The sequence below is a fragment of the Bombus pyrosoma genome, linkage group LG14 (assembly GCF_014825855.1).
Source record: "Bombus pyrosoma isolate SC7728 linkage group LG14, ASM1482585v1, whole genome shotgun sequence".
Taxonomy (NCBI): domain Eukaryota; kingdom Metazoa; phylum Arthropoda; class Insecta; order Hymenoptera; family Apidae; genus Bombus; species Bombus pyrosoma.
The window spans coordinates 5,963,839-5,988,626 of NC_057783.1; the positions used below are offsets into that span (position 1 = coordinate 5,963,839).

At 35.4% G+C, this 24,788-nt stretch overlaps 5 protein-coding genes across 13 annotated transcripts; 3 read left to right on the plus strand and 2 right to left on the minus strand.

Moving 5' to 3' along the window:
• The first annotated feature begins 116 nt into the window (after nt 1–116).
• LOC122575086 lies at nt 117–3,654 on the plus strand. Of its 2 annotated transcripts, none has more exons than XM_043743525.1 (7): nt 117–559; nt 1,109–1,343; nt 2,165–2,294; nt 2,376–2,587; nt 2,647–2,793; nt 3,202–3,402; nt 3,480–3,654. In XM_043743525.1, the coding sequence occupies exons 1-7, from the start codon at nt 544–546 to the stop codon at nt 3,586–3,588; spliced, it is 1,050 nt and encodes a 349-aa protein (XP_043599460.1). In that variant the 5' UTR covers nt 117–543; the 3' UTR covers nt 3,589–3,654. The 2 variants fall into 2 exon arrangements, with proteins under 2 accessions (XP_043599460.1, XP_043599461.1); XM_043743526.1 differs by having other exon boundaries at nt 3,229–3,402.
• Nucleotides 3,587–11,322, minus strand: LOC122575092. Of its 2 annotated transcripts, XM_043743541.1 has the most exons (7): nt 10,712–10,792; nt 10,095–10,260; nt 9,445–9,510; nt 9,048–9,112; nt 4,386–4,718; nt 3,851–4,004; nt 3,587–3,773 (listed from the first exon to the last, which is right to left on the minus strand). In XM_043743541.1, exons 4-7 carry the CDS (start codon nt 9,069–9,071, stop codon nt 3,712–3,714), a joined length of 573 nt encoding a protein of 190 aa, XP_043599476.1. In that variant the 5' UTR covers nt 9,072–9,112; nt 9,445–9,510; nt 10,095–10,260; nt 10,712–10,792; the 3' UTR covers nt 3,587–3,711. The 2 variants fall into 2 exon arrangements, with proteins under 2 accessions (XP_043599476.1, XP_043599475.1); XM_043743540.1 differs by lacking the exons at nt 3,587–3,773; nt 10,095–10,260; nt 10,712–10,792 and adding an exon at nt 11,129–11,322 and having other exon boundaries at nt 3,774–4,004.
• LOC122575094 lies at nt 4,579–7,453 on the plus strand. The gene is made up of 5 exons (XM_043743544.1): nt 4,579–5,680; nt 6,067–6,153; nt 6,836–6,920; nt 6,989–7,077; nt 7,143–7,453. Exons 1-5 carry the CDS (start codon nt 5,615–5,617, stop codon nt 7,338–7,340), a joined length of 525 nt encoding a protein of 174 aa, XP_043599479.1. The 5' UTR covers nt 4,579–5,614; the 3' UTR covers nt 7,341–7,453.
• LOC122575083 (nuclear autoantigenic sperm protein) lies at nt 10,800–24,610 on the plus strand. Of its 4 annotated transcripts, XM_043743521.1 has the most exons (4): nt 21,404–21,532; nt 21,670–22,207; nt 22,842–23,561; nt 23,793–24,610. In XM_043743521.1, exons 3-4 carry the CDS (start codon nt 22,842–22,844, stop codon nt 24,444–24,446), a joined length of 1,374 nt encoding a protein of 457 aa, XP_043599456.1. In that variant the 5' UTR covers nt 21,404–21,532; nt 21,670–22,207; the 3' UTR covers nt 24,447–24,610. The 4 variants fall into 4 exon arrangements, with proteins under 4 accessions (XP_043599454.1, XP_043599455.1, XP_043599456.1 ...); XM_043743519.1 differs by lacking the exons at nt 21,404–21,532; nt 21,670–22,207 and adding an exon at nt 10,800–10,938; XM_043743520.1 differs by lacking the exon at nt 21,670–22,207 and having other exon boundaries at nt 21,394–21,532.
• Nucleotides 11,472–21,338, minus strand: LOC122575089. 4 transcript variants are annotated; one of them, XM_043743532.1, is made up of 5 exons: nt 21,206–21,338; nt 19,110–19,334; nt 14,587–14,694; nt 14,054–14,191; nt 11,472–13,356 (listed from the first exon to the last, which is right to left on the minus strand). In XM_043743532.1, exons 1-5 carry the CDS (start codon nt 21,282–21,284, stop codon nt 13,097–13,099), a joined length of 810 nt encoding a protein of 269 aa, XP_043599467.1. In that variant the 5' UTR covers nt 21,285–21,338; the 3' UTR covers nt 11,472–13,096. The 4 variants fall into 4 exon arrangements, with proteins under 4 accessions (XP_043599467.1, XP_043599470.1, XP_043599469.1 ...); XM_043743535.1 differs by lacking the exon at nt 21,206–21,338 and adding an exon at nt 20,952–21,052; XM_043743534.1 differs by lacking the exon at nt 21,206–21,338 and adding an exon at nt 19,618–19,702.
• Nucleotides 24,611–24,788: the final 178 nt, after the last annotated feature.

The window sequence follows — 24,788 nt, forward strand, 5'->3', positions numbered from 1 at the left end:
ATTTCGTCGTTAAAATTCTTCCTCGTTTCGCTTTATCTTTTTTCGAAAAAATTTATAACGCCAGCGTTTGCCCTCAGTTCGACGTGTGGACTCGTCATTGCTTAAGTTTAACTACGCGTCCCGTAAGCGATTTTTGAAACTAAAGTTCACACGTTAAGAGATCCTTCGTGTATCACGTTCTACGTACCAATTCATTTGGAAACGCGTCTGATAAGCGGAAGGACGTGAGAATGATAGTATCGAGTGACCATCGAAATTAATATATCGAGAAACAAGCAATCATCGCCGAATAACCTACGTACGCGATTTTATCGCGCGAAGATTCTCATATCGCGTGCTTTCGTCGGCCGGAACGCGTTTTCGATGCTCCACTTTGAACATTATGCCAACAGCGCAACGCAGTCCACCTCCGTAGTCTGGCAAATCGTCGTCACTCAATTTAAATACGGCCAATTATTACGAAATGCTGACTTGGCGAACGAAACTAACTGCATAAACGACCAGGGAGGAGAACAACATTAGCAGTGTGAAAGTATCGACATTATGCCGAGCACGAAGGGTAAGTGATCGAAGAGAAGCCACTTCAAAAACCATTACTATCGTCGTTTACGCTCTTACAATATTTTCGCTTGAATTTCGAAAATTTTTCGCTGCCGGGAACTGAATTGAATTCACCGCGTGGTAATTTTTTTTTTGGCAAGGCCGGTTTGAAGTTAAAATTAAATCGGAAATAATAATAATAATCGACGAACTGAAACAACGAAGAGCAAATTGGTTTCGTTGTGTATCGTTATTTGATACTATTTTCATCGCATGTATTATGTTCTTTTAATTCTTAACCTTAGGAAACTTGATTCCAAATCATAAATTCTACGTTTCTTAGAATAATTAGAATTAGTAAGATGTTAAAGAGAATTTTTAAGAAAGAAACTTTCACCTCGTCCTTTCTCGTTTCGCGATATTTGAACATAGAAACTTGATAAAGATATTTGTCTATGAACGAAGCCTTGTTCCTCTTACTAAACATTTACGAAACAAGTTCCACGAATCTACGAATATTCTACATGTTTGTGTCAAACGTTCTACGTATTTCTGTCGAAAACAACAGATCCCTTTGGAGAGGACGTGTCGCTCCTTTACCCGGACAATCACAGCGATAAGTTCGCCAAGTTTACAGAGACACCCTGTGAAACGCCGATAATCAAAGGCGTAGTAAATCAATTACGAAAATGGCCAGCGGATGTAACGTTCGCATTCCTGGCAGCCTGTCTAATCATAGGAAGTCTGGTTTTCTTGATCTTCCTCACGGTGGCTATTTGTGCGCCCACCGTTGTCGGTAACAGGTGTCTAGCTGTTTCTTTATTATACTCTTGATGGAAAGGATACAGTGAGATCATAAATCAAAGCATTAAAGAGGTCTAACAATCGGTCTATCGAATTTCTCATTGCCTTATTATTCGAATTGTTCGAAAGCCAAACTCTTATTCGAACTTGTTTAAAGCCAAACCGATCAGCGCTACTTTTCACAAATTTCTAGTTTCATTACTCGGATACCAAAAAATATGAAAGTTACCAAAGAATGAACGTCTCGTGTGCATAGGTTTGTTTATCGCAAAGAGATGATAATGCATAATGCTAAACAAATATTCGTAGGAAAGTTTAAGAAAATAATGCTTGCGATCAATGTGTTCACCAATTTCCATTAAAATCTCGCTGTATCGTCACTGTCATGGTCTACATACGTAATTCATAATAATAAACATACGTAACATACATACGTAAACATAATAATAATTTACGTAAATTCATGTTTACAATAACTCGTAATTTTTACTTATAAATTATTATTTTTATAACTCAATTACCAAAAGGTGGAACTTGAATAGAGATTCATTCCAGACTCTATCAAATATTATTATGTCCTATATTATATTATATTGCGTATTTTCATGCATTATGCGCATTCTGTACGATTTTGCACTTTTAAATTTCCCACTTAGCGTTTACCGTGTTAATAAAAATCAGTCCGCAGTTACAAAAGAATTTTTCCAGTCTCGCTATATTTTTTCCACCAGGAGCGCTATGTCGATCGCTTCAACGATTTCCGCACACGAGGCAGAAATTTTGATATCCACGTTGTTCCATAAATCATTCGATATTTTAGAATGGGAGGAATCTCGAACCTACAAGTCGGAGCATCCAATGCGTACTTCTTCAAACTGGATAATCAGAACTGGTCGACGACGGATTATTGTTACATAGAAACTGCGGCCAGAAGACATCCAGACTTTAACGTAAAACCTTCGAGAGAAATCTTTAAAATTTCAGCGTTTGCCCAAATTCTAGAACGCCGGTGACGCGAATTTTTATCGTAGGTGTACCTGATAAATTTAATAAAGGAGCAGCCTAACAAGGAAAGATTGAATCAGCCGAGTATTAATGGAACAAGGCCGGAATCTAAATTGAACGATTCAAATAACTATCATTCCTCGATATCGAGTCGAGAGGATAAGCTTAGGCAACAATTGGTACTTGCAAATGGAAATATAAGGAACGTCAATGTGTCGATCGATAAATTCTTCAAAGGGTGAGATCGATTATAAACTTCTACATTATTCGAGACGGTTTAAACGATTTTGTTTGCAGCTCGAAACTGTGGAAAATTGCGAAAGAATTGGACGACCAAGTTTTGGAAATCGCAGCCAAAGCACAGTTGCTTTGGAGCGTTCCTGGTGTCGTCCTCAAACCGAACATGTTTTGCAATCTAGACTCGATGAAAAGTTACCTTTGCAAGTAAGCAGAACATTTTTATCTGCGCAAAATTTCTTTACGTTGTTCTAAATAATTAGACGGATGTTTGTACGTCTATAAAATCTAAAATTAATTTAGGTTTGCACAAAACATAATGCATTCAATGTGCAAAAATTTGTAAAATATCCAAAATACACTGCCAGCTATAATTATTATGTATTAGGACATTTATCAATATTTAGTATAAATGACATATTTTTCGGTAATTTTATTTTCTAGCTAGCTTACTATAAATCTGTTATTTCGTTTATATTTATGTAAATTGTAAAATTTGGTACAGTTTCCTGGTAATGTACGAATATCTGCGTAAGTTGCATTTTTTTAACTAGATTCTGCTTCTTCTCAAAAATATGAATCTGCATAATCATCGATACTCTAATAATAATTCAGGTCGATTATGCTTTGTTCTTCGAACAGCAATAAAGACGAGTGTTTACCAGACAAGCTGGCAACTATTGAGCCAGAAAACGATATTCAGCTAACAGGAGTACCATGTCAAGCTTTCATGGGCTTCATCGTCCAAGAAATATCAAAGAACAACCATAATGGAAAATACACATTGAGAGAAGCGGTGGAAAAATATTGTCCAAGGTAAAATTGAGTCGATGAAAGTGGGACATTAAAATCTGGATACATCCGCACGCGAAAATAATTATATTTCCTTGTAGATTGTATTACTGCCCAGAAATTCGGATCCTAAACTCGAGCCCAAAGTGTCCAACGAATGCTTTAAACTGCCCTATCGTTTACTCGAGTATACTAATGCATATCACGTGACGACTGATATATTTTATTACAAACTGTAGACGCTGTAGCTTATAAAATATAATTTTAGAGAAATGATGTATTCGCTCTTTCGTTCGATTTTTCTCCTTTCCTCGTGAATGTCGATCCTATGCTTCATTTGAAGGTTCTATGTTCGTACAGTCGAAGGACGCCCAGCCACATCCAAATTTCTCCGACTAAATGGCAAAATTTACCATTCGAGTACTGTACGACGGAAAAGCAAATATATACGTGTTAAGGGTCTGAAACATACATATCAGTAAAATTGTGCCTAACGTGTAAGACAGAGCGGTCGATAATGGGAAATAGGAGAAAAATAACCAAATAGCGACAATGGCCTCGCTGATACCGCAAACCAAGTCAGCCAGATACAGAACTATAGATGGGAGACTCCAACGTGGATTTTTCTACAATATTTACAATTATTAGAGATATACACTACCAGGTAAAAATTTGAGATTGAAAGATTTGTTTGTAGCACTAATTTTAAATTGATAATAAAATTGAGTGATTCAAGGTAGATACAAATGATTCAAAATTTTTAACCGATAGTGTACATAATTTGTAGTGTATATATATATATATATCTCTTATAGTAATAGCGTGCAACAAAAATCCATAATTTTAGAAAAATTTTTATGTCCTCCTTATCCTACTATTTTTCCTCAACAAAAGCAAACCATCGACTCTTTTGAACAAAGTTCAGCAATGAAATTATTCTAACTAACATATTCTATTATTGCAAATAGTATTCTATATAAATAACAAAATTAATGAAATGTTCTCACCGAGATCAAAGAATAAGCAAGCATGCCAATGGCGAAGAAAGAAACGATCGTATAAGGCATAGAGTAGCCTAAGGTCAAAGTGATCACAGCTTTATGAGCATAACCTGGAGCGATCTCACCATTTTCCAAGATACTATACTCTGTCCGACCATAACGGACGCTATGATAATTCAGAAGTAACATACAGGTAGACAGCAACAAAGCTTGAAAAATTCTTAGTATTTCATTTTCAGAAGTCTCGGTAGAATCAAGTTTCCCTTCCTTTGTGTTTATCTCATTTGCAGAAGGACAAGTAGCTTTAAATTTTCGCGGAGGAAATCCATGATCGATTGCCTAAAAGAAAAACAGATTCCAACAGATTAACCACTAGTAACCAATCGCTTCTAGATTTAGTTCTAATTTTTCATTCGCTCTTGCTTCCATTCTTCAATAGTAATAGGTCAAGGTTTTATGTGAGCCATACAGCACTGTAATAAGCAGAATAATTTGAATGTTTAAAAGCATACAGCTTTCTCCATTAAAATATAACTTTATTCATAGTCCCCACAAGTCAAAGATTTTTTTATCCTACCACTATCCCTCTGAACCTTTTACGTTCATAGACCAAGAGAATAAATTTTGTATTTAACAAATATACCCCCATTTTCACTGAAATTTTAGGTCAGTTATTGAAAAAAGAAAATTAAGCACCCATAGATAAAATAGGCGATATGTTAATTTATAAGATATTTTTGTTATACCATGGTAAAATATTAAAGTATCAGTAAACTGTTATTATATTTATCCTTGTATCTATTTTATTATTATTATGTGAAGTTAAGTTGGAATACAAGAGCAAGGGAATCAAGGAGGTAACTTAATCATTCAAATGAAACCTTCTTTCTCACAAAAAATTTCACCTGACCAGGAACAATGAAATAATTTCTAAGGACTTACTTCGTCGTGTATCGATTGAATTTTACCAGAATACACATTCATCGTGAGAATTTTCCTTTCCTTTTTTTTCTTCCTCTTTTCAATGGGAATCGAAAATTACAGAGCTAGGCTCCTTGAAGTGAAACGCATTATGCAACGTTATTCAAATTGTTCAGAGAGGGAAGATTATTGAATCAAAATTATAAGATGATAAGCCGTGTATAACCTTCGGGAGAAATTTTGGTGAATTATTTTTCGCTTGCAGAAAATTGCTCGAGCGTTTCGGCTATGAGAAGTAGAAAAGAACTTAGAGAATGGCACGTCGTTGCAAACGTTCTGTGCTTTCCAATCTGAAAGCGCTGATTGGAAACAAAAATACGGTGAGTACATGAACACACGTGCGCGTGTGTGGATAACGTCGTTAACGTTGCATTCATCGTTATGCAAACCGGTTAATTGATTGGCAATAGATCGTTGAATCGTGAAACTTGGTTGGAATAATTACGAATTGTCGAAATTAGGATAGATCAATTCTCTGAGTTAATAATTGGCACGGTTCCAGAAAAGAGTAATCAAAATTCGAATTGTTTTTCTCGTTTCCGGGTCAAGCTTGGAATCATTTTGGTAAAGTTTGACGAGAATAATCATGAGATTTCGATGTAGACGAAAAATTAACGAACGTAGTGGATATTTAGTTAGTAGCTTTGGTAATGTTCGTGACATTACGATGAGAAACAGGTAGATAATTTATGTAACAATTTTCTAGCGACTTGGACAACTAGCGTGCACCCTGTGCGACCATTACATCATGGGAAATTCTATCTACGTGATCATACTCGGCCTCATTGGGACCGTTAGTCGATCGTAATACTCCTTAATTATTTCCGCATAATAAAACACAAGAGGTCACGAATCTCTTTCGTCTGAACGAAGATAGTGGTTCGTGAACTTTTAAATTCGATTCACCAAATGTTCAGTCTAGCTTTATTTGAAATATCTTGAAGTATAGTATTGTGCAACAGTCCTTGGCCACCTACCAAAACAAAAAAATTATGTTTCTATGAATGAGTGGAAAGATACTTGATATTATTTTAGATTTGTTGTTGATTCCCAAAAAGTGTTATCTTTTTCCGGAATTATTGGTAATTTACTAAAAAAGAATCTTTTTTTAAAGAATTATTTTAACGATGCTGTTAGGTAATTTTTCAATAAACTCATTTCCTACTATCTTCCATCCTATCTTTAGTACTTCAAATAATTTATTTATACGCCTCTCACTTTCTATATTTTTAAGATACACTTTAAATCATTTTACACGTATTTTACAATATGTAATGTACAATTGAGTATCGAAATATTCTTAAAGAATATACATATAAGCTAAGGAAACGATAAAAGAAGATTCGTTTCCATGCAACACTATGTGAAAATATCTCCTAAAATCATGATAAATTACCATCATGAAATTAAGCCTTTTGCACAATACTGTATACGAAAGAAAATCTTACAAATACACTGCCTAATTAATGACCTAGGTGATTACAGCGTTTGATATCATCCGCATAATAAATTGCAAATTGCCAGTCAGATCACCCTCGCAAACCAGAAACAATGAAACCGGTAATTTATTCAATTCCTCTGACAATCTTAGAATAGAATTTAATAACAATTAATCGTTCTATTATTAGTACCTTTGGATGTGGAAAGAGATCTAAAGCTAATGACGTCGATTCTGGGAATAGAGCACTACACCTTAATCATGCTGGGAGCAATTACGGTGAGTGATTCGAAGAAATTTCCCTTAAGTTTAACATATTAAAACGAAACGATATTTTTTTCTAGGAATATCCAATGTTACATACACCCTGGCTCTTAATGCAATTGTGCGTGATCATCGTGGAGGTCACTGTATTCTGTGTGAAAGTATTTTTGGATGGACTTCATATAAAACGCGACGAAATTTTATTATCCGTCCTGACCGTACATAATTGGCTTCAAGTGTTTTGTTTGTTCCATAGACAAGCTCGGCAGTCTCGTTAAATCTTCAATTCTAAAAGAAATTTGATAGCAGAAAATATTTATGCAATTTGAATTATTAAAATTATTGTGAAACCTTGTACACAATGTTTTGATATAATAAAGGATAACCGTACGACGTATATATTTGAAATTGCAGACTACCTATTGTATTGTACCAATTTCGCGTTTGTTGTTAATATATATATATATATAATTTTAAAAAACACGTGGATTGGGGTTTGCTCATAACCTAATGGTTCTATCATGTACGAATAAGTTGATAAAATCCAGTTATAATGTCATTAAAATTAGAAAAAAATGTTATTTACACACGCACAGAGAATAGGAAAGAAAATGGAAAGGATCGGCATGTAAAAAATTTGTCAAAGGTACGAAAAAATATAAAAAATTTAAACTAGCGTGTTTTAATTAAGTATATCCTGCGTTTCTTGTTATTATTAATATTGTATTATACAATGTTAGGTAGAAGCACTGTACATGGCACTGATGTGTTTCACAATATATTGTTTAAGTTGTATCACTTTAGAAGCCGGAGGCCGTTACCCTCACGGGAATCCAGTGACAAAATCGGCCGCATTTAATGCTCTTTTTCGGCGAAATTACAGTAACAAAGTTTAAACATTACCGTAAAACTTATCATTTTATTAAAAATCTTCGTCCTTGTTTTACATCTTCGAGGAAAACATGCTTGAATATAAGAGATATGAAGTTTATATTTTTTAATTTAAAATTTTAGTGCAATTTAAAAAATTTTTTATTTTAATATTTGAAATTTAAAAATTCGAGAATTTGAAAATTTTACATTTCAAATCTAACTCGTCTAAAGAAATTAAAACTTTATTCTCAGATTTGAAGATTATAATACTGGTAACAAATATAATCTCTGGACTGATAACTACTCTAATGATGACGTTTGCTGATAGATATGATATTCCTTATTTATATTTACCTTGGTTGGTGGATACCATGAAAGGAATGACTTTATGTGAAGGACCAGCGCTTCTGAACTTAGCCAATGAACTTCTATCTAACATTACTCTTCCTACTGCAATATTTATACTTACGACCTTCTTTTTATACGGTACAAAAGTCACACACATCCGTATATTATCAAATAACATTACACAAACATTGATTATTCTAATTGTTCAAATTTTATATTAAATTTTAATATAAATGCATTTCAGTTGAGGAACTTTGCATTTGGAACGATGTATTCATAAGGTTTCAACATTGCTGGAAAAATTATCACAACGAAAAACATTCTGCCATGGAAAAAGCTAAAGAAAAATTATTTGCTATACGTAATAAAAAATTAATATGCCAAAATAATGTTAAGAACGAATTAAACATTGGTATTGAAAGATTGAAATCTGATAAAAAACCTATCGAATTTTGCAATAACATCAATCATCAAGTTTCTGCCGAAACGCGTTTAAGACCGATTAAAAGTACGATTGAAGATAATAGTAACTCTGTTCGGAACCAACTATTGGATATAACTGGATAATTCATTTTTAAATAATTCTTTCAAATTCAATTCATAGGCAATATAATTAATTTTGATTCGTATATACATTGATTTACATTTTATAACTATAATTTTTCTCTGCTTCGTTACTTTGGTGTTTTATAAATTATCTTCATTACATATCTCACAGCAATTTTGTAAAAATTTTTCTGATAATAAAATCAAACATTACTTACCACTGAAGATGACTCCACAGCCATTGAATTCGAAGAATGCACAGTTTCAGCACACTTTCTTGCACCTGAAAGATGAGACCGAAATTTTGTGTGACACCAAACATTGTTATATGTTATCTAAAATGGCGATTGAGAATCGGAAAAAATTTGTACTTATTGAATATCGATCGATTAAACAAATCAATACCTTATATCACTTTAATTTTTTGGTAGTTATTCCGATTTATAAGTAGCATTTGTTAATTTTAATTTACATATATGTATATTAATTTAAATTTTATAATCATAATTGTTCAATCTTTCTTACTACTCCAATATAGTATATATTATTTCTACTAAATATCTCACAGTAATTCTGAGAAAATTTATCGAATAATAATATCAGGCTCTTACTTACCAATATCGATTACCTCCAAAACTATTGAATTCGAAGAATGTACAATTTCACCACAGTTTTTTGCACCTGAAAAACGAAACCGAAATCTTATATGACGATACACATTGTAACATTATCCAAGATGGCGATCGAGAATCGCAAGCAATTTGAATTGTTGAATATCGATCTATTGAAAATCAATATTTTGTAGTGCGTAACTACCAAACTACAAATCAGTATTCTATAGTAAATTATCACGAATTGCATGTCTTCTAATAATTATTTGATAAATATGCTGAGCCAAATTTTATGTATTTATAGAAAATTTAGACATGTAAATTCAAAGATAGAAAATATTTGAATTATAGATTTAAAGGTATAAAATATTTGAAATATATGACTATATATAATATTCATACTATATTTACTAAAATGTGAATTTACATAAATGTATTGTATGTATATATTTGTATATGATAAGAGATCATACTAATTAAGATTAAAATCAGATATTTGATTAAAAATATATTCAACAATGTTAAAAGTTGTAGCAAGCCACAGACGATGTGTTGGCTTCTGTATGAGATATTTCTCAGTATTTACATATTTTTATGCCAATTATTATGTAACTTGAAATATCATTGCGTAATTATTATTTTGTGTGCACTTACCAATTTGTATTCAACAAATTCAATAAGCTTCTTTGAAAATTTATGGAACGACATAGCACACCACTCAACAAAACTGCACGAAACGATGGAAGCTGCGTATTAATTTGAAAGACTTTCATTACGCAGTGTAGGAATATCGATGTATCCAGATCGATTGCAATCTCTTCTATATACACATAATATAATTTTTCTTAGATTTTTAGGATACAAAATCATGCATTCTTTATTTTCAACATTAAGTATTCTACAGTAAATTTTGTTCTTTTCGCGATAAAAAAAATATGAAAATTAATTATTAACTTTCTAATTGTGTCACATCTTATTCGATATATCAAATTAGATTTATCTTGAATAGAATATATTAAGAATATATTAAAAATAAGAAATGTTATATTAAATAATATAATAATTTAAATATAATAATATAATAAATAAATAATTATAGTAAATAATATAGTTAAAGCGTGTATATATGATCTATATGTTTGGTGAAATCAAAATATTACGTTATCTAAATCAATCGTTCCCGCCTAAAAGACTAAATGGCGGTAAAATAAGTACACATGCGTAGTCGAAAGTTCTGTTCACATTAGTGCAGGATAAATCGTTGTGCTCACGATGTGCTTGACGCTCGTACAAGTTGTGCGCGTGCCGGTAATAAACCGTTGTTTGGTATAACGGTCACTCCGTTAAATCTTTGCGTCTCTGTACATAAATTTACTTGTAACTGTTTAAGTAAAGTTCGTGATACTCAGAACATCGCGTGCAACCCACAAGGAACATAGTGAAAGCGTGTCCATCATTAAAAAACCGTCAAACGTCCAGTAATTCGAACGGAATTAAGGTATGTATATTTTCTTTGTGTTCTACGTGCATTAACCATATTTTTCTTTTTTCCTATAAATTGATAAACATTCATATGAATAACCACGTTAAAAAACGAGATATTTCGTATACTCGAGAAAATAAGATGCTGTTAAGCAGATTTATCGAAGGAAATAGTAACGTAACGCATAGTTTATTTTTATACGTACATTCTTAGTACAATGAGCTCACAGTTGTACTACTTTTGTTGTTTACCGCGGCACAAAATTATAATATATTAAATCTACGCACAGACATGTATGTACGTACGTATAGGTTGTAATGCAACCATGTCCCGCGTTACATATACCTGTAATGTCTGGTCACGTGTTTTCGTATTCAAATAGCTCATATATACGAAAACTGACATTCTATTTACTTGTATTTGTCTCATCGTGAGTCATGTTTATGCGAACATGGTTTTTGCGAAACATAACCTGCCAGTCCACGATGTAAAAGCGTAATTCTTTAAGTTGTGCAATATTGTAGAGGTTATAAATGATAAAACCTAAAGAACAAGGATATCCTTTATTTATACATAGCTTATTCTTTTATTGCATGTATGATACATTAATTCCAATGTAACAAATAACAAGGATCAGGTAAAAAATATGACAATCAAGAAAATATTATCAGAAAAATGCGTTTCGTTTAAATAAACACTCGGAGAATAGTTTTGCAAGCGTATATATTCGTCTTTTTTTCCTTTTTAAATCATTTTATCATTGAACTAGCAAAACTTAGTCTCCGGGTATGTAGGAGATGCTTTCATTTAAAGCATCCTTATTTTGTTTCTTAAATCTTAATGGACGAATTGCAATTCACAATCCTCTGTATATGATACATTTTGTTGGCATAATTCCTCTTTTGTTTGCTATAACAAGTCGTAGCAAAAGCTAAATTCTTGCAAACACGCATATCGTTGCTTGTATTGGCTCGAACAAGTTTACTGCTATGCTATGCATATTACAAACATGCTTATCTTTCTAATTATAAGGCGATCGAATTATGCTATAGGCATCTATATTACATTACAATCTGTATTGAAATATTTAAGCAAAGATCAACAAATATTGTCTCAGCTTCTACAACACAAAAATATTCTTACTTCAAATTAACTCTCACATAAATTTAATCATATTAATTGTAACTGTACAAAAAGAAGACCATATTAGAGGTATATTAAAAATATGTCTAAAAAGACAGACTAGAAATAGTAAGGTTTTCCTTTACTCGTACAGTAATTGACTAATCTGACTGCAAATCAAAACTGAGGTAAACGTGTACTCTGTTCTACTTATCAATGAATAATACTTCTTCAGTTCAGACACCTTACTCTCCTCCAACACACATTATCTCATTACTCATGTACCTGTAAATATTTTACTTTATAGTAAAGATCTATATGAAAAGGGGATCTTTGAATTATCTCGATAGGGCAATAAATTTGTGCAAAACTTTAAAGATTTGGAAACTCAAAGATACAAGAGATATTACTTTAAAGCTTGTACATCCCTCTTGAACATATAGTTCTTCACTCATCCGTGTATATTTTCTTTGTCAAAGACTAGAGATTGTTAGATAAATTGTACAAAATGTTGCATTTAGAAGGTTTGCCAAAAATTAGGCTCCTTCTATACCTTGCCATGCTTTAGACCGGTCCAAGTTAGTCCCATAAATTTGACAAACACTATGCAACACGCATTACCTGTTGATAAAACAAACTGCCTTCGAGGTGGTCATTTTCGACTCTGATATCGTTTCTGAAAAAATACTCTCAAAATTGTCTCAATGTCGTGTACCCTGTTTCCATTACTCCCAAATGTCAAACTTCCACCTATATGCTAAAGCCTTCTTACTTTACAGACTGCGAATAACAACTTGACACAAATTGGTTGCTCCACACAATGAAAATTCCATAGCTCACAAAATAGTTCATGGTATTGAGCTGCCCATCAAGCTGACTCACTTTCTAGTCAGAATAAATCAGAAACTACACAATCAACTCCTGTGACCCACTTCCCATCATGGATGAATGCAATCACCTTTGGTTTGGAACACGCTTAAAGAGGCGACGACATCGAAACGCTATATTGTAACTTTTGGAAACGACCTTAGACCTCGAAGGCTTCCCACTGCTACGCTATCATAGCAGCAATGGGGCTGAAACGCATTATTTTGCTGAGCAAGATCCATGCAACCGAGGCAAGGGCGCAAAGTGTAACGCCACCCCATCCAAAGTCCATGCTCCAGGAGCTGGTGAATCGTCTGGCCTTAAGAACATTGCGGGGAACCGGTCCACCAATTACACCATCCTCAGGGCCGTCGGGTATTCGAGTTCCTCGATCCTGAGCTCTCTTGAAGTGAATTATCGTCAGGGTGAACAACGCGAACGTGGCTAAAACAATTGTTTCATATTAAAAGGAAACTTCTCCTTAATTTAAAGCAGACGATTATCATTAACATGAAATATTTCAATAATTTTAGGAAATTTTGAATAAGTTGAACATAAGATAGATATTTATCTTTATATGGACGATGAAATTCTGTAGCAAGCAGTTTTGAATTTTTTAAAAAGAAATTCTGATTACAAAAGACTCAATTGAAGCAAAGGAGTACAAAGAAAAATAGATTCTGGAGTGTTTGGAAAAGTCTTATCGGAGGTGAGAGGTATTTGCCTTTTATCGTACTCAACGGCGACCACTAATACCAAGAGGGAAGCTCCTTTGTTGAATAAGAAAATATCTTAATTATTCATGAAAAGTTATTGAACTCCTGATAAAAATGAGTTGATTGCGTGGCACAATTGAATTTCTTGTGATTATCGGTTTGTAATTTCACTCCTTACACCTATTACTTTCCAAAAGGAATTTTTCGTGTTTACCATCGACGAATAAAGAGCTTGAGAACTTTTTAACAATGTATTCCTCTCTTAAAACAGCTTATTTTGCGGTCGACTTCCTAAGTATGCAGAAATCCTTTTGCGGTTACCAGATTTCCCGCAACCACGATGCTCCACATCGATCAAATTTATTCGGCTAATGGCGATTAACACTTTAATGTCGCTTTAAAAGCTTTCTCGGCAACAAACTCACCTGCTAAAAGATACATCACACCGGTAACGAGGACGGCCGATATTTGGTGTCTACAGAGTCCAAAAAATCCAATGAGAACTGCTGTGCCCAAGATAATCAGACAGACTAGAGAACAGGAGATACTCAAGTTCTGCATCCCTATGAATGAACATGAATTTTTATCGTTTAGAAAAATATTAAAATTATTCTATGAATCGTGTTAAATATAAAATCCATAGAATCTTCGATGCACTTTACTAGTATCATCAAAAATATTCGTCAGTTATTAGAATTTTTGAGGAGTAAATAATTCAAAAGGAAGAAATTCTCTCTCCTCTGGATGAAATCGATTGAAAAATTGCAACGTCTCGACAACAAGTAATCTCGACCCAAATGTCGCAGCTATTCTTTCTTCTCTACAAAACATTGGGAGCTACACTGTATCGATTTAATTTTCAGTTGCCGTAAATAGAAATCAATTTAACGAGGGTGATCACGTCACAATAATCGTGGAGGTAAAAGAGAGAGGATAAAAGCGAAACGACTATACTCACGATTCTGCCAGGCGGCGCGGATCTCTTCGTGTACTTCGTCAGGCGTCAAGTAGTTAATGCACCTCCCTTGCGGAAAACCTACCTGACCCAGTAGTCGTATTTCCTCCTCTGAAACACGAGAAGTGAAAAAAAGAAATGACGTCGTTTTCACGCTGTTCCTTGCGCGACATGGAACGAAATTGTGAACGGGGTGGATTCCGCTGGTTTCCACTTCTATCCTTACTCTACTCGGCTCGATTTTTAATTAAACGATCTTTAAAAGCTTTCCTCCGTGTGGTGAAATTTTGATGAAAAAGCTTGGAAACATTAAATCCCGTATTTAGCCTAAAGAGTATCAAATTGGAGAAAATTTCACTGAATTTTTGTAGCTCTACGTTTATTATACATTTTTGTAGCTCTACGTTTATTATACATTTTTGTATATGCGAAAACTTAATTATTTAATTTGAAAGAACCTTTATTAATTTTTTATGTATGCCCTAAGATTTAATTGGAAACTTGCTGGTTTTACGAGTCGACAGTAACAAAATAACTTGTAATGAACTGGAATCGACCAGTTGGAAAAAGAAAATGAAAATACAGAGTTGGTGTTGCAATTAGGTACACGCACTGGCCTTAATTCAAATGGAAACAATAAAATTTTGTATTGCCGTGTGGAGAGAGCCGGTTTACACAGATTTACGTGTGATCGGTTAACTCGATACTGGAAATGAGTAGTCGAATTAAGTCTCGGGGTCAGGAGCGCCGAATAGTTGGAGCGTGAGATTCGATATCAGATGCCGAATACTATCGGCTCGTTGGAGAGGATGAACCTGAACGTGGATTTCCGTGAAATGTCAGGAAGACGGGGGGCATAGAAGGTCGTGGAAACTTGGAGAATTGAGCAATAATAAATCCTGAAGCAGAAATAGATCGATCCAAGTTCAGCGGGTCTAGGTTGGCTGTCCTCGTGCCTCCTCTTTCATTTGATAAACTAGCAAAAGCGTTCCAACATAAATTTGATAACGGAGATTTAACACATGATAAGATAGATAATAGATGAAATATCATTAATGAATTTCAGTATATGCAATCTTTTAACAAAAAAATTGCAAGGATGTACTATTGGATTTCAAAGATTACTATATTTATCAAACAATTTTTAGAAGTACAGAATAATTTCAGGATACGCAGGTCGAGAATATTAGATTGATTTTCATAAAGACCCGGTACATAAAGCAGAACCAGTGATTTATGCTGATTTAAACAGCAACGTTCCGTGCTTGGCGTGACCAGAAACCATCAGAGGAAGTTCTCCAAGAGAAAGAAAAAGAAATCTGAAGGAACAAATTATATAGGCACACATTTCCGAAGGTCAAGTTCATTTAATAATAAAAAGCCATCTCATTAATCGTAAAAAAGTTACTAATTTTTTTTATGAAATTAATATTTTTCAATATAATCTTTTTCTTTTCTCCTTTTAATGTTTCCACTTTCTCACATGCAAAAGCTTGTAGCGCAAAGAACTGACGACCCATGAATTCAAATACTTCATACCGCAAAGCTGTTTCAACTTGGAGTAGACGATCGAAATAGTAATCGCAGCCTTTCCAATTTTCCCTTGTCCCCGATGTGGCGAGAAAATTAAACGTTCAAATCATACAATCGACAATGAAGGTCTATCCACGCGGGCAAAAAGAAACACGGCCGTCAGGAGCAGAGAAACGTTGAAATTTCAATTCTGATGTTGGACTTTCTTCTCAATTAAACCTTTTCGACGGCAACAAAAACCTGACGAGTCGGTGAAACATTGAGAAACAAGGAGAACCGATTTCGTTATGCTGCGTTGCAATTTTCGGTACTGCGATAAATCGTCGTTGGAAGAAAAGAGTGTATGGAATTTTTTGTTTAATGAGATTGCTCGCTAAAACATAAAATAATTGCATTGCAATATCAGACGAGAAATTAATAATAAAATTATTGATTTCACGAGCTGTACTGATAAGCGAAAGACTAATTAACTCTTTTGTTATCGAAGGCAAGCAACTATGCATGTTAGAGAATGGTAGAACGATTTTTCATAAATTGAGCCAAGTGCATAGGTGGTTGTTTTTATAAGCTTTTTTTCTGGCAACGTTATACACTTTCTCGTGATAAGATTATATCGTAAAGATAGGCAGACGGATCTTATCGTATTTTATGATAACTGTCTCGCGATTGTAGCTATACTTTCCGAGTTAAATGAAAGCAAAACAAGTCGATACTAGCGGCTATCGATTTGAATGTGATAATGTATCTCGCATTTTGCAAATATTCCATGTATAATATTTTCTCCGCTTCATAGAATATTTCCTTCATTACTTCTTTTACGAAATAGAATTTTGTTTAATCAAAGGACACAGAAATCCGATTTAATTTGAGTTATAACCCGTGCTGGAGCTTCCATGATATCTTGTTTGGTTCGTTGTCTGCGTCACACCCTTTCGTACTTTGCCACAATTGACTTTTTCCAGAACAGTTTGTCCATCCTCCCCTAGAAAACGACCCAATTTCTGTCTCTGGATCTAATATTTTCCTTTGGATTTTATCAAACTACTACTGTACTTTTCTGCTTTTTGTAGAATTCGAGAGAATAAGGGCATATATACTACAGGTGGTCAGGAAAAATACTGACAGCTTGAAAAAATCTAACCATCGTATATTCACTCCTGGCTTGGTATCTTATTTTTGTAATATCGACGTTTCTGTGCTACAGTTTTTTTAGTACCGTAACTCTCTTTTTGTATTCTTGCGCTGTTTCTTTTTTCTCGCTGACTTTCCTTTTTAATATGCTCGTGCTACTTTCATTTTACTGCTATAATTTTCTTACTCGAAATTCCTTTTCAATGTCTTTGTACTGTCTTTCCACTGTTGACATTTCTTCCTTGGAGAGTTCAATTGTTAAAATTTATCCAGTCTCTTCCTTCTGATAAAAGACTTTTTATAAAGTGGTAGTCGATAGCAAGGAGTACGTTTGAATACTTTTGCAGCCGCATAAAGTTAATCTTCCTTGAAGAAGTTTCACAAAAGTTTTCGTAAACCTAGACTAGCAGTATTTTACATGAAGTAGCATCTGATTGCCGACGAACATTCGCAAATAATTTTTAGTAACATACATGAGAATATGCAATAATATATTTCTTATTTATTTTATATTTTTACCCTATATACATATGATGCGTACCAATCGTTGTAGATACTGTACCTTAATTAGGAAATATTTAATAAATTAATTTCTGTTTGTTAGGATTTCTGGAATTTCTCTTTGTCGGACACGTGCTGCAGTGAGAATTCTAAATCTCAGTTAGGACTGCATGATGTATATACGTATTAGTGTTATGTTAATCTCCATCGAAAAAGAATGTTGCACACATAGCCGTTGGATGTTAGTATCAATCAGTGTCATTACTGAAATTCTTTAATTTGAAATCTCGTTATATCATGGAAGCTACTGTAGCATACGGTATCACCATTGAAATGGTTCCTCTGATAAAAGAACAACAAATACATTCAGTCTAACACATATACATTTTTATCTAAATTACAGTAAATCTACCACTTTGCATTGAAAAGATAGCTATTTCCAGAACTAGAACTTTTTCAGGTATTTCCAAAATTATCTATGCTTGTTATTTTACATTTGTATCCATTATTCCATTCTCTTATTATGGGACGAATTAAAAGTGAGAAAGAGGCATCGATCCGTCACATTTCTTAATTATTTTATTAATCGATCTATCATTTTTCGTTTCTTTTGGATGAGAGGTTTAGCATAGTGAAAGTGATTGGCATAAACTTTGGCGAAGGAACGTTTAAGATGTTCATGGTCACAGTATTCCTAGTCAGACAACACGCTGTTTCAGATCATAATCGACTGGTCGATACCTTGGTCAGAGTCAAGGTGGTATCCACCTATAGAACGTCGTTCATACAGAACCGCATCATTGGAGATATGTCGGGACGATTACACATGTTTGTGAAAAGGTGTGTGCACATCATTGTATCATTGGAAATTCACGGTCGATCTTAGAACGTTCGAAACAAAGCTGTTTTAAAGAATTATGTATTTGAATTTTGATCTACGAAAACAGAGATATTTTGAAAAATATAGTAATGTAATTGTTTTATCGGTGACGAATTTTTCGAACGGGAGATTCGTGAATGAAACTTATTCAGAAGCTAAGAGTAAATTAAAAAGTCCAACAGTAAGCGTAGTCCAAAATATCCGTGGAATTTTTTTATGACGTCAAACTATTTTCTGCGTTATAAGAAAATACCTGTTAGTCAGGAATGAACTCACTACTTTACTTTGAATTTTATTTATTAAATTACTGTGTTGTGAAAGTCGATCTAATACAATTACTTTCTTTAATGATGTATGTCCGTTCGTTAAACGTTTCAAAATTGTCACTAGACTGCGATGATAAAATAAAAATTGATTTTTCTCTCAGGAATAATCTATAATCGAGGAATAATCAAAATCCAACAAATCAGCCGGTACTCACCAGTAAGGGAGACGCACATGATCCAAATACCGCCGTACATTGGCACGAGGAAGGTAGCTCGTCTGCTAGGATGATGATTTCTGTGACCGGGAGTTTGCTCTAGCATCGCCACCTGTCCATCCAAGTACCATTTAAGTGTAACATTCGCGTGGGTCAAAGCCTCCTTGTCCCAGCCAACTTCCTCCCAGTGATCCGACATTATGGCACCACACAATAATCCGGTCGCTGGAACAGATACGAAACACGACTCTCTATATTCAACGTTGTATATCGACGTTCCTCTGCACAAGAATGCCCTCGTTACTTTAAGTCTCGTCGATTCTATGATCAACCTCTCGGCAATGTGCATATTGATAGAAGGAAAACTAATGAATTTTAACAGCAGCTATCATTTCCAATGTTTTCGCGAATTCTCAAAATCCTCTTAGAAGGTTTCAACACTTGTAAAACCTTTGTGATCTCGAAGGTACTCGCAAGTAATGTGTTGTAAATTCTTTCAGATATTTACTTTGTAATGGAACATCTGAGTGAAGATTTTTTATACTGGTTGATATCTCAAACGTGCGACTATGTACTGGATGATATTACTGCAACTATAAAGAATAAACTTGATTGGTGATGATTGTTTCGTAACAAAAACACAGTCAGTGTATAGGATAGCCAATTACTACAGTATGATAGTTTCTGCGTGTCACTTGACCTTCCGAAGAAGCTAACTGCAATGCTGGTAAAACGCCGGAATAATTTTCCTATTGGATGCGGCTTAGGCTGTAGTTATAGTAGATACGTATTCTGACGAATATATCGAAGCAGTGAAATATATTTATAGATTCGTACGAGTGTATGCATTTTGGTCTTTAAACGTCTCATTCGTCGGAACAGCAATTTGTCAGAACACGCATCCACTGTAATCGTAGACCATCAAGCGGTAATAACTGCAATATTGTTGCAACAGTTTCTGCCGTAAAAAGTGAATCTCCTCTACTTAGGGAGATACAAGAAGATTCTACGACGTTCGTCGGGATTGACGGCAGTAAGTTTCGCGTTTAACGAGGAGCCTTGAGAAGAGCGTCGTTTTCGCGCCATGGCTAAACTGCGTGATGTAGGATATTTCATTGCATAAGAAAACTGGCGTGAGCAAGAGCCCTCGAGTATACTAGAGCATAGGAGCACTTCTCTGGAGTGACCATTCCTCTCCGCTGAAAAAAAAAAAATGCACGATACAATGAATTCAACCGGTGGTTGTTGACCCTTCTATTAAAGAAGCTTTTAGGTGAACAAGAAGGAACATTAACAAAGTATACGAACGCGCGAGAGATGATTAAATAGGCCTGAATGAAGTGTTTATGGAAGCAAGTCACATGGTACGACGATGATCTAGTACAATATACGATATACGTAAAACAGTCTACATATTCATATATATACATATTTTTGTTAGATTACACTGTTTGGTGCGTCTTAATGTTACGATTATACGGAAACATGCGACGAAAATTGCCAAGAATAGATGTTATCTGTGTAAACTACAAATGTGATTAAACACGATGACGCTGCAAAGTACGACGTTTCGCTTTGGATCGGGAACGATAGAGCATCATTATCCACGTGCTTTTCCACTTAACATCCGCCCTCTTATTATACACTTCAAATATCGAATTAATCGATGCACCATTGAAAACGTACACCGGTATCAATTAATGCGATGGAACGAGGATGAATCTACATATTCATTGAAACTCCTCCATCAGTCACAGTATATTTTTACACATCTTCGTTTACCACACAGACTAAGGACACGACAAAAACATGTTCTCGATTATCGTAGCGTTGAAATCATACCCCGTAATGGCCCACAGACACGCTTCTCCGGATCAGCTGATGGTTAACAAATAGATCTGCACAACACGTTGTACATCGTGCAACGTGCGTCTAGGAAACCAACCGCGGAAGCGAGCCAACTTATTAGATTATTCATTACGTAAGATGGATTTTGTCAATTGAGCCGGTGTAGAGGATCGTTCGGACGGCCCAAACAAAAACACCACGTCGAGCGAAGGAAAGGGGGGTCGAGCGCGAAGAATCGTATCAATTACCTGCGAAAGTGAGAGCCAACGTTGCGACGAGGAAAATAAGACGTGGAGCTGGGGCCCTGGGTACACGGGTAGGCTCCATCCATGCAGGTGGTGCCCAGGGCGACCGCTGGCAGCCCACTGAAAGCCGCACAACCGTACCGACAGTTGCCAGTTACGCACTGACCAATCGACACCCCCGGAGCTCGTGGTGTTTTCGGTGACTCTCCACCGCTATGAGAGGGCAAACGATCAGCACGCCCTCTCCGTTCTGCGTCGAAGCGCACGAAAATCGACCGACGTACCACCCAACCAACCACCCCACCCGGATGCTGCGGACAACCCACTCTGGTGATTCTCTCTCTTGTTCCTCTCCCTTCTTCTCTTGTTTCCTTCCATTATTCTATTCTTCTTCTTCTTCTTCTTCTTCCCCTTTGCTCGTTCTTTGATTCGATGCACTCTTTTCTGAATTATTGTTCTGCTTCTAGGTGATACTACTCTTGGCAAAGTTTGTTAAAGACGATGATGGTTCGCCGCATTGTCCTTTTTTACTACTGTTTCTTTGAACTGTGAAGAACTCTTTCTTTTAAGTGTGATGCTTGAAACAGCCTTTCTAAGATAACTCTTTTGAGAAAGGATGCCTTCATAGTAAGATTGTAGTTGTTAAAGGTTTAATGATGCGCTTGATATCGGATGTCTCCTTGGGAGTTTTAATGTCAAATTAAGCTTCTTGCGAAGCTGGATACAATTGGGATACCTAACTTTCTTCTAGAATTATGTGATGTAGAAACTTCAGTAATACCTATTACTAAGCACGGATCATACAAACTTTGAACTAGGAACAAAAATTGCATGACCGCAGGTTGTGAAGCTAGTAGGTCGCAAGAAGTCATTAGCATCGACGTTGCATCATTTCACTGGATTCTGTTATAAAGGTGGATCTTTGCTCGTTAGCAGGTTGTTTGCAAGAGAATTAGGAAACTGCGATTGTCGCTTAACGAGCTGCTTACCTACCATTGTTCTAACGTTAGTAGTACAGTATTCGATATTTAAATGCCTTACTCTTATCTGAAATATGTTCGAGTTGCTCACGCGCCACTCAGCTACAACTTGCTTGCTGTCAAGTCGAATTCGTGCGACGTTCTACGAGATTCACTTATTTATTTAGTCAACGTTGATATTAACTAAGAATATATTGCTGTGGAGGTAGATTTGCGTAAAAAAAGCGACACGTATCGCGCGTAGGTGGAATATTCTGAACACGTTTTAATTGCATTACTGATATCGGACCATTCTCGTGGGCGAATAATCGAAGAATATTCTTTTATCAAAGTCTTGATCATCGATGTGGATCGAATGTTGGAGAAATCACATTTTATAGGAACGCATTTTTCTGTATTAAGTTTCTCTAAACAGAGAGTAAATTTTATGCAGATTCATATTTTTAAAAGATCCAAACGCAAATTTGCATTTAATCCTCTAAATATTTAATCTGAAAGTTTTATTTTCCGCATATTTAAATTTTTCATAAATCCATAAAAATCGTAATCCACTTGGAAAACAGCAACGGAAAAAGATCAACAAAAAAATTTAATTTATCAGGTATAATCATATTACACGAGTCATAACTAAATAAGTAACAATGCGTCTGACGTTGCAGATGGCCGACGTCGCCGAAAACGCAGCTTTCACTGACCCAGCGACCGCGATCTCCCATGGCAAACGGCATCTCTTAGTCCGAGACTATACCATGGCTGTAACCGCACTGGCACAGGCATGTCAGCTGCTCGTTGAAAAACACGGAGACACCGCGGACGAACTTGGCGAGCCTTACTTGCTTTACGGACGAGCTCTTCTTGGTTTAGCGAGAGAGGAGGCTGGAGTGTTGGGTGGCGGAGTGCCGGGCACGGAAGAAACTGAAGAAGACGATGAAGAGGACGAGGAGGAGGCTGAAGACGAGAAATTGAGCAGCGTTGACGAGAAGGAAGAAGAGGAGAGTGAAGAGCACACGGACAATGGGCCAGTCAACGAAGCAAAAGAGAAAACCGCCACCGAAAACAAAACTGAAGAGTCGGAAGCTGAGCAGGAACTCAAGAAACCAGAAGTTGAGAAAAAAGAAGAGAAGGTAGAAACGAGCAGTGAAAAGAACGAAACAGAAAAATCAGACTCCGATAAGACTGAAGATAGTAAAACGGCGAAAGAAACGGTCGAAAAGCCAAAAGAAGATGAGAAACCTGCGGCTGACTCCAGTAAAGATACAAGTAACGCTAATGCACCTTCTTGTTCAACTGAACAGAATGGGGTTGTCAAGGAAAATGGAGAAAATGATGGTGAAGATATAGAAAAAGAAGATGAAGAGGATGAAGTCAACAATCTACAGGTATGAAGATTGTTTAATTTAATTTTCTTCTTTCATTGTTCGTATATGATTATATTACATTATTGCATTGCAACACACCTTGTAAAGAAACTTACCTTCCTTTGTTCTTTATTATTGCTCATTGCGTAATTTCAAAAGAAATTTAAGCAATCGTGTTAGATCCTCGTTTAGAAATGTCTTCTATCTTATAAAACCTCTAATGAACAACAAATATTTGCCCTTAAATTAAAGGTTGCCTGGGAAGTGTTAGAACTAGCGAAACTGGTGCTGTTAAAGCGTGGTCAATCCGGTTGGAAATTACTGGCCGATGCTTATCGACTCTTAGGAGAAGTGGCCATGGAAGGAGGGAACTTTCAGGGTGCTTTGAACGATCTACATCGATGTTTGGAACTTTTGCAACAAATTGAACCGCGAGAGCCAAGGGCGATAGCTGAAATCCATTATCAGCTTGCATTAGCTCACTCCTTAGGCAACGAATTTGACGCCAGTATCGAAGAATTTAACAAAGCTACGGAATTGCTGGATTCGCGTATCAAAGATTTGGAACAAATGAAAGAACCTCCCAAAACGGACGATTCCTTCTATACGGTAGAAGGAGAGATTCAAGAACTCAAAGAATTACTCCCAGAGATTCAAGAGAAAATCTCAGATATGAAAGACTTTAAGCAGGAAGCTTGCAAACTCGTCATAGAAGGTATCAAAAACAAAGTAGCTGGTGGCTGTTCGAATGGTGCCGGACCAAGTTGTAGCAACGACTCTGCACCTAAAGTTCAAAAACCTGCTAGTGATATATCTCATTTGGTGCGTAAGAAACGGAAAGCCGAAGACTCAGAGACAGAGATTGCATCGCCATACAAAAAGCCGACGCCGGAAAAAACTGTTTGAATGAGTTTGGTGCATCTGAAATGTTTTTGGTACCTTGTTGCTTCGTTCAACGGGATGAAAATTTGAGGGAAAAATTTTTATTGAAGATGGAATTTTTAGCGCTGGACCAAAATAAGATAAAAATTGGCCATCCCAGTGGAAAGACTTTGTATACCAAAAAAGATGTTTTAATAGGAATGGATAGAGTATACTAATTTGATTCTATTTCTTTTGTTTGATGATTACAGTTCATGTATTGTTTGGAAATCTATGTATCTTATTTCTTTCTTTTTCTCGCTATTTCTGTAATTCATGTATTTATTCTGTACCTAATAAGGAATTTGCATCAAATAAGTTGATTAT